Genomic DNA, 8,247 nt, shown 5'->3' with positions numbered 1-8,247 from the left:
TGCAGTCAAAAAACATTTATAGTTTCTGCTTGATTGAGAGACTTGAAACTAAACAAGCTGGTTACTTTGTGAAACAACATAAAGCCTTAGTTTGTTACTAAGCTCCCTGGTATGGGGTTTGTGATGGCTGTGAAGTGTCTGTAGTTAGAATCATAGAAAATGAGGGTTGGAAGGGACCTCCACAGGTCACGTCTAGTCCAGCCCCCACTGTCTCATCCCAGCCAAGGCTTTGTCTACCCAGGCCTTAAAAACCTCCAGGGATGGAGAGTCCACAACCTTTCTGGGGAGCCTATTCCAGTGCTTTACTACCCTCCTCATGAGAGAGTTTTCCCCAATATCCAGCCTAAATTTCCCTTGCTGCAACTGGAGACTGTTGTTCCTTGTTCTGTCATCTGCCCCCACTGAGACCAGCCCAGCTCCAGCCTCTTTGTAACCCCTGCAGGGAGTTGGAGCCTGCTGTTCAGTCCCCTCTACCTTCTCTGCTGCAGACTAAATAAACCCAGTTCCGTCATCCTTTCCTCACAAGTCGTGTGCCCCAGCCCCCTATTTTTGTTGCCTTCTGCTGGTCTCTATTTGTCCACATCCTATCTGCAGTGGCAGGGCCAGAACTAGACACAGGACTCCAGAAGTGGCCTCACCAGTGCCAAATAGACGGGAAGAATCACTTCCCTCGCCCTGCTGGCAACGCTCCTACTAATGCAGCCCAATATGCCGTTAGCCTTCTTGGCAGCAAGGGTACACTGACTCATACTTAGCTTATTGAAACCCCAGGTCCTTTTCTGCAGAGCTGCTACTTAGCGAGACAGCCCCCAACCGGTGCCTGGGATCGTTCCATCCTAAATGCAGGACTTTGCACTTGTCCTCATTGAACCTCATGAGATTTGTTTTGGTCAGTCCTCCAACTGGTCTAGGTCAGGGATAGACCACCTTTGGCACAGGTGCCAGAGTACAGCACTCAAAGGCATTTTACTCGGTATGCATGCCTTGGGCCGGAGATGCACTGCAACAAGTATTGGGCCCCTCGTGGATCCCCCACCATCTGTGCCTGGCACACCAACATTTTCCAAGTTGAGGTCCCGGGTGTTTTTGAGCCCTGGTCTAGGTCTTTCTGAATCCTAGCCTTACATTCCAGCATATCTACTACCCCCCACCGCCATCTTGGTGTCATCTGCAAACTTGCTGAGGGTGCACGCAATCCCATCTTCAAGGTCATTGATTAAGACATTGAACAAAACCAGCCCCAGGACCAAACCCTGGGGCATGCCACTTAATACCAGCTGCCAACTAGGCACAGAGCCATTGATTACTACTTTCTGAGCCCAATGATCCAGCTACTTTTCTATCTACCTGGTCTGTTCAACCAACCAGTACTTCCTTAGTTTGCTACTAAAACCACCTGAAAATAACCCACTGCTTGCTTATGTGAAACCATGAGAAGAAAGTAACATAAAGAAGTCCTTTTGGACTCGGTAGCTGAAACCCTGGCCAACAGCACAGCAGGGGTCTGAACAGTTCAATTGTTCTGTCCAGGCAGTGCTAAAAGTGAGAAAAACCAGACTTTCTCCATTTTACAAAAATAGCTCGTATCAAGGTTTAATGCTTTGTCTTTTTTACAGAAGTTAGGAGCAAAAAGCTCCCTGTGTATCTTATCTGCAGCTTCTTTTCATTTAAGTTTTACCATTCCCTTTGTGCTCATCTTGTTAAAAATACAAACACAGCAGGTCAGTGCAGTCAAGTCCTCCCATGCCATCTTAAAAATTTCTAGTCATAGCAATACAAAATAAAACGATTTCCCCATTTAGAAACGGTCATTCCTTATAACAGTGTTTCCCAACCTTTTCTGTCCCACGGCACTTACCTGGGCTTTTTCAGTTCCGCAGCACACCGGCCAAATGGGGGGGCAGGGAGGGTAATCGGCTGGGGCGCAGTGGCAGCAGTAGCAACACTGACTGTAGCCATGCCCCCCACGATTCTGTGGCACACCTGGATGCATCTGACAGCACACCAATGCGCCACGGCACACCGGTTGGGAAACGCTGCCTTATAACAAGGACTGTACTAAGATCCAAGCTTAGTATCTCAAAATGTATGAGTGATACTCTTCTTTGTGCTGGTTGGAGAACTGTTACTGTTTCTTATCGTTTGTGGTTCTGATCCCAAGTGAAGATCTCTGTAAGCAAATCTGAAGCATCGTTCTGAAGTTAGGATATAAAGTAAGTTGGAACAACTGCAACCAAACAGGACACTCTAAATACTGTCTGCTGTAGCATGTGTCAAATCAAGTATGCCGAATCCCTTCAGAAAGTAATACAGCTGCAATTACTACCTCTGCCTAAGATGTAGTGTTCAAAGTCAAATGCCTGTCTAGGTTTGTTTTCTGCTTCCTCACACCTTAATCTAAAGGTGTTATGCTGGTTTGCGAGAGGTCAGATAAAATACTCTGTATGTGGAGTTCCAGCTATCAAGCTGCTTTTTTATGGCAACACCCAGGGCTACTTCTAATAAAATCCAGTTTCAGGAGTCCTGTCATCCCATGGAATCTGATGTTGGTACTGGGGGGACTGACCAGCTTATTCTGTTCTTTGCTAACTCCTGGATTTATGTCTCCTGATAAATCTAGGCTGACAGTGGAGTTTGAGAATGGAATCTAATGTTTAACTCCCAAGCAGAGTTAAAGCTGCTTATTCATAGCAGACTATTCTGGAGCTGCTCGCTCCTGATCTGGAACGTAACTTTGCATCATGAAATGCTGTGGTTTGTGATGAAGTGAGAAATGGGGCTTACACAAAGTCCTACAAAACCAGTATCTCTTATAAATAGTCCTAGTAAAACATCTTGATTACATTACTCGCAAGCAGTCCCAGTTGCATGCACTCAAGTCCAGTCTTGCAGACATGCAGAGGATAAACTGTCTGTGTTAGTCTGAGGCAATAAGAAATTTGCTAACATTTTACTATCCACTGGCTGCACATGGTGGAGACTCAGCTCCATGGACTACCTCCAGGGATTTGAAGGCAGCCGTTGAGTCTGGGTGTTGCTAGTTTAGTTCCGAGATTCTGAAGAAGTTGGGCTGCGGACTGTTGACATCAAGTGCGACTTGTACGTCTTGCTCAGGCCAGTCATCCAGAATTTCAGAAGCTTGACGTTGTCCTCCTCAGCAGCTCCCAGAATGCTCAGCAGTTTTTGGGTGTCCTCCTTGGGCCGGCTGTCCACTTTGGTGAACTTGAAGAGGACCTTCACTTTACTACAGAAACAAGAAACCTGTCAGCTGAGTTGCAACAGTGACAGCTTAGTGCAAGCATGATTTGAGATACAAGAATAGGCAGCACTACAAGTTCCCCTGGGGTGCCCAATTCCCTGTTGTGTGCAACAAAATACTAATAAAGGACACACACTAAATAATTTGCTCTCGTGCTTTATGTCTATTTTTCTCCCAACCCCAGCCTGATCTTAGTACTAGGTATGGCCAGCACTGATGATAGGCTCCAGAAGGCATTCTTTCCCTCCTTTTGCTACATATGTCAGGGCTGGGTTCCTCCCAAGCAGGAGTATTGCATATTGGCAGCAGCCAGGGCTGTGAACTTTGACTGGAGTATGCCAAGGCTCCTGCTAGGGATAAACAAACCTGTGGCTATAGGATCGAACCAAATCACCACATCTGGGGTCAAGAAGGAGTTTTACCCTATGGTCAAGCTGGCCTGGACTGTAGAGACAGTCGGTTTGGAGCATTGTACCAAAGGGTTGTTTGTACAGGTTTAAGAACAGGTTAGATAAACACGAGACTCAGATGGTTTCAGGGGTGGGCAAAATATGGCCTGGGGGCTGGATCTGGCACGCGGGGCCCCTAAAAAATTAGAAAATTAATATTTATTTGCTCCTAGCTGCCTATCAAAGATGACAGGAGCCTGGGGCAGTAGGACCCAAAGGAAGCTAGTGGCAGGACCCAGCAGCAAGGTCTGCCCAGCCTTTCCCCCCCAACCAGAAATCCCTGCCTAGCAGAGGCTTCTAGCCTGGGACCACGGGGCTGTTCCTGCTTCCCTGCGCTGGAAAGGGAAATGAGGCAAGAGTTTGCCAAAACTTGGTAAGCAGCCCTCCGCCCGAAGTAACTGCCTGCCCCTGGTTTAGATCCTGCCTTGAGCACGAGGGTTATGGCTTGATGACCTCCTGAGGTCTACTCCAGCCCTACTTTTTCTATGATTCTATAAATAGTTAACTGTTCTAAATTTTCCATGTTAGTCTTCCTTCATGTTCCTATGTCATGCATGTTTATCTCCATTCTAAGCCTTCAGATAATAATGCTAAAACAGCAAGAGTCTGTGAGTGAATTCACTTACTAGGGCTAACCACTTATTATTTTGTGATATAGTAGCTCAAGATGGCACTAGGATGATGTTTGGCTTGCTTACCTGAGGTAGAATATATTGTGCCTTAATAACCCAATGTACACTGGCAAATTGCTCTGAAAATACAAATACACCTAATCCTCCTAATTTGTGAGACAGGTAAAGACTGTCAATGGAAAAATGGAGGTGCAAAGGTTAAGACTTGCCCAATTCTACAAAGGGATTAGTGTTTGGCCTCCTTGTGTTCTCTGGAGCACATGTGCATGCTGCTCCCTGGAGGAAAAACCTACAGCCAAAATTCAACTGGTTAAATCCATTATCTGTGAAGGGAAGAATATCCAGCTTGGTTAGCCCAAGACTGGAGGTCAAGACTGTTTCAGGCCAGTTCCTTCAAGACTTTTGAAATGCCTGAAGCCTTTTCACTGAAAGCAAAAATCTGCCTCTTACTTCATCCACTCCTCTTTCAGGCAGACGAGGCACTGGTCTACAACATCGACAGAGAGGTTCTGGTTGGTCAGAGCCGCTTCAATCTTGTTCAAAATGGTGGGGCCAACTGTAAGAATAGAGAAGAGAAAAGGGACACTAGAGCTACCCATAGCCACCTTCAGTGCATTCATCAGCGGTAAAGAGGCAGTGTCTGTATTTGTTTAGAAGCTCAATACACAAGACGCATGGGTACAGACTGTTGTGCACAGATCACATTTCTTTTCCCATTAATCCTAATTCAAAGGTAGTCATTTGTACTCGCTTTTCACCATTGCTCTAATCTGGTGCACGGCAGTAGCTGTAGTCTCCATCTGCATTGAACAGTAACAGCAACAGCAGAATTTTCAGAGGGCTAGTGAAGCCCTTGGCTGGCCCCTTAACTTTCACTGAAGGAAAACGATGTTGAGGGATGTTCTTGTAAGACATGCTTGGCTGCAGGATCCTACAACCATACTTGATGAGCAGTGGTAGCTTCTGAAGTACACAAAGACCCTCTTGTGCAGTACTGTTAACATTCTGGTTAGTCTCTTATCCCTGCCTACATCAAGTGGTGAGTGGAGATGAAGGTCAGCCATCTGTTCCCTCTTAAGAGTCAGTGAACACAGTTCATCTATATAAAGCTTGCTCTCAAGAGCTATGGGAGTATAAGAGGGTAAAAATTTACCAGGTAGAACTGAAACTTACCCCATGCTGTTCATAGCTGCAGGTTAGTGTTACATATGGGGCTGGATCATTTTATGATCGTTATCTGTCTGGTTGGACTAGACTCAATTTGCGCAAGATAAGGAGAATGACATATTTCATGGCACAGTGTTCACCACAGGGTCAGGGAAGTGTCTCCTTACACAGGCTCCTTCATGACTAGTCAGATTTGTTAACAGAGATTTACCTCTTGTCTGAAGAGTATCAAGATCTGCTGATCTAGCAGAGCAAATCCTCCACAACTGAAAGCAGGTCAGCGAAATGACTCATAACTAATAAATGCCAAGCTTTGTATTTACGAAGAGTGCCAAACTGACCTTACCTTCTCTATAAATTTCCTAAAAAGCCAGAAATCAGGAGTAAACCCTTACTGCCAGACTCTAAGGGAAAATGTGATAACAGCTGAAGACTGAGACTTTACTTTGATCCCAGTGGCAAATGGCGCCGTAACCCTGTTTCCAAAGCACCCACCTCGATCTGCTGCAACAGGACTCCCACTGGTGACCACAAACTCATACTTGCTGAGAGACTGCTCATCATCAAACAGAACAGGGTAGAGGCTGGACCGGGTGGCAGTGCGAACTTCCACAAGGACAGCAAATTCTAGAGGGATGAAAATAGGCAATAAGCCATACACCACACGTGTGTGCTTTGCTTTCATGGGGCAACTTTTCCAAAGCTGAGGGAGATTTCAGTGAATTTGTTTCTAGAGGAAGTATTAGAACAAACTAAGGTGACTGAAAATGAGAAAGTCTAAGAGAAGTTGATAAATCGACCCCTCCTTTCCCCAAGCCCCGTGATTCCCTAAACAGAAGGAAGGCAAATTTAGTTAAATGCCCATCCTGGCTCAATAACGAACTGAAGGCAATGATTAGGAATACAATTTTAAAAAGACCTAAGAGAACATGCCATGTCCTTCAGCAACAGGCTAGAAAAGACTTATGGGAAAACAGCAGAAAGGGGCACTAGCTCTGGTTGAGCAAGTGTTGCTGGACTGATTTGTTCCCTATAATATGGACAGTCGTGAGCAGAGCCGGTTCTTACCAGATGAGAGTATGTGTGGTGGGATTTGCACATGTGGGCTAAGCCCCAGGAAGTTACACCGATACGCCTCCTCATACTGGTCACTGTACGGGATAATCCGAATGCAGCCCACAGGCAACATGGTCTGCAGAAGGAAGAAAACACACTGAGAGATGCAGAAGAACTAAGCAGTTGTGGATATAATTTCAGGTCCAAGTTTTTCCCATATTTGCTGGGCTGGGAGTACTATCAATCAAGAATCAGCCGATTCTGGGGGACAGAAATAGCTCAGCTAGGCTTCCTGTGGTCAGTGCACACTAGACTATAGAAGAGGGAACAATCTCCAACCCTCCTTGATTGTGGCCAAGCCTGCTGCAATGCAAAGCCCTGAGGGAAAATGATCCTGGAAACTCCTGGCTTGACAGAACTGGTGTCTGAAACCATCCTTCCCTTTCACTAGTTCTACCTGGTGATACTTGCTCCACTATTCCAAAAAAGCCTGATTATTTGAAAAAGCTCTGCCCTCTTCCTGATGGTTTGTTATGATGTAGCAAAACACCGATTATTTTAGTCCCCACATAAGTCAGACTCATTTGTTTGTTAATAGTACTACAGCAAAACAGAATCATGTGTTTTAAACAATGCAAAAGAAGTCGGAGCACATTCCTCCCTAGATTGTATTCCAAAGCTAGGCTGCTTCAAGGGTCTGAACTATTAAAGAAATACGCAGGAAGTCACAGCAGGCAGATAAAGAAACAAGTTCATACTCGCAGCACGTCAAAGGCAGACTGGACGAGATCGGCATCTCGTGCTTTCCAGATGACCTGGTTCCCCATAAGAACATGCCAAGCCAGCATGCGGAATGCAGACGCCCCGAGGACCTGAAACAAATCAAACCAAACCTTATTTGGATATTTGACTACTTTCTTTCACAATTTTAGCCCATTCAAGGCATATTGATTGTCATGCTGCCAATCAAATAATAAAAATCCACTAGCTTTTCTACTCTTTAAACTGTGTCCGTCATCACCAGTTTAAGTTTTTAGTGCTGATGAGAGATGCCAGATGAAAGAACGTTCCCCAAACAAGGACAACACAAGCAGCAGCAAATGCTTCCTTGCCAGTCTGCTATGACCCAATTCAAATTTTAACACCACAAGAGAGATTAGCTCAGTTTCAAGATTTATTCACTGAATCCTTGGCTTGCTTCTAAAACTAAAAAAATTCAGAGGTTCCTCGGTAGAGGGTTTTGCTCTTTTAGTCAGGGTCAGACTGATCACTGTGTTTGGGATCAAGAAGGAATTTTACCTTATGGTCATACTGAATGGACCGTAGGTCTTTTTGCTTTCCTCTGCAGTCTCTTCTTCCTTGAATTTCTTGAGTATATTTTAATGACTACTCCCTGTCCTCGCAGTGGCGGCTCACTAGCAGCGTCTTTATTCCCCTACTTTACCTATGGCAAGTTAGGGTGCTTTTCGTTGCTTCGGACATTGTGTCTGGCAGTTGTACAAGTAGGTTGCAAAGTTTTTTAAAAAATAGGTTAGATAATTACTTGTCTGGGACGATTTAGATAGGAATGACCATGCCATGAGCAAGATGAGATGACCACCTTAAGTCTCTTCCAGGCCTACTTTTCTCTGATTCTACGAATTCTTATGTCAGTGAGCACCTTGCTAAAGGCTCTGGTTCTCTT

The 8,247-nt window shown here is 45.3% G+C and overlaps 1 protein-coding gene across 1 annotated transcript in view; it reads right to left on the bottom strand.

Annotated features, from left to right (window-relative positions):
- Nucleotides 1-1,577: 1,577 nt before the first annotated feature.
- FLCN (folliculin) overlaps nt 1,578-8,247 on the bottom strand; it is an 11,827-nt gene continuing 5,157 nt past the window's right edge. Inside the window, exons 7-11 of the mRNA XM_025204593.1 lie at nt 7,322-7,456; nt 6,576-6,699; nt 6,003-6,134; nt 4,791-4,896; nt 1,578-3,244 (exon numbers count right to left, since the gene is read on the bottom strand). Of these exons, the coding sequence (XP_025060378.1) occupies nt 3,043-3,244; nt 4,791-4,896; nt 6,003-6,134; nt 6,576-6,699; nt 7,322-7,456 (699 nt within the window). The 3' untranslated portion in view covers nt 1,578-3,042. The remainder of the gene's footprint in view (nt 3,245-4,790; nt 4,897-6,002; nt 6,135-6,575; nt 6,700-7,321; nt 7,457-8,247) is intronic.

Source organism: Alligator sinensis, unplaced genomic scaffold (genome assembly GCF_000455745.1).
Source record: "Alligator sinensis unplaced genomic scaffold, ASM45574v1 scaffold402_1, whole genome shotgun sequence".
NCBI lineage: Eukaryota > Metazoa > Chordata > Crocodylia > Alligatoridae > Alligator > Alligator sinensis.
This window is presented reverse-complemented; position numbering and strand designations above follow the sequence as displayed.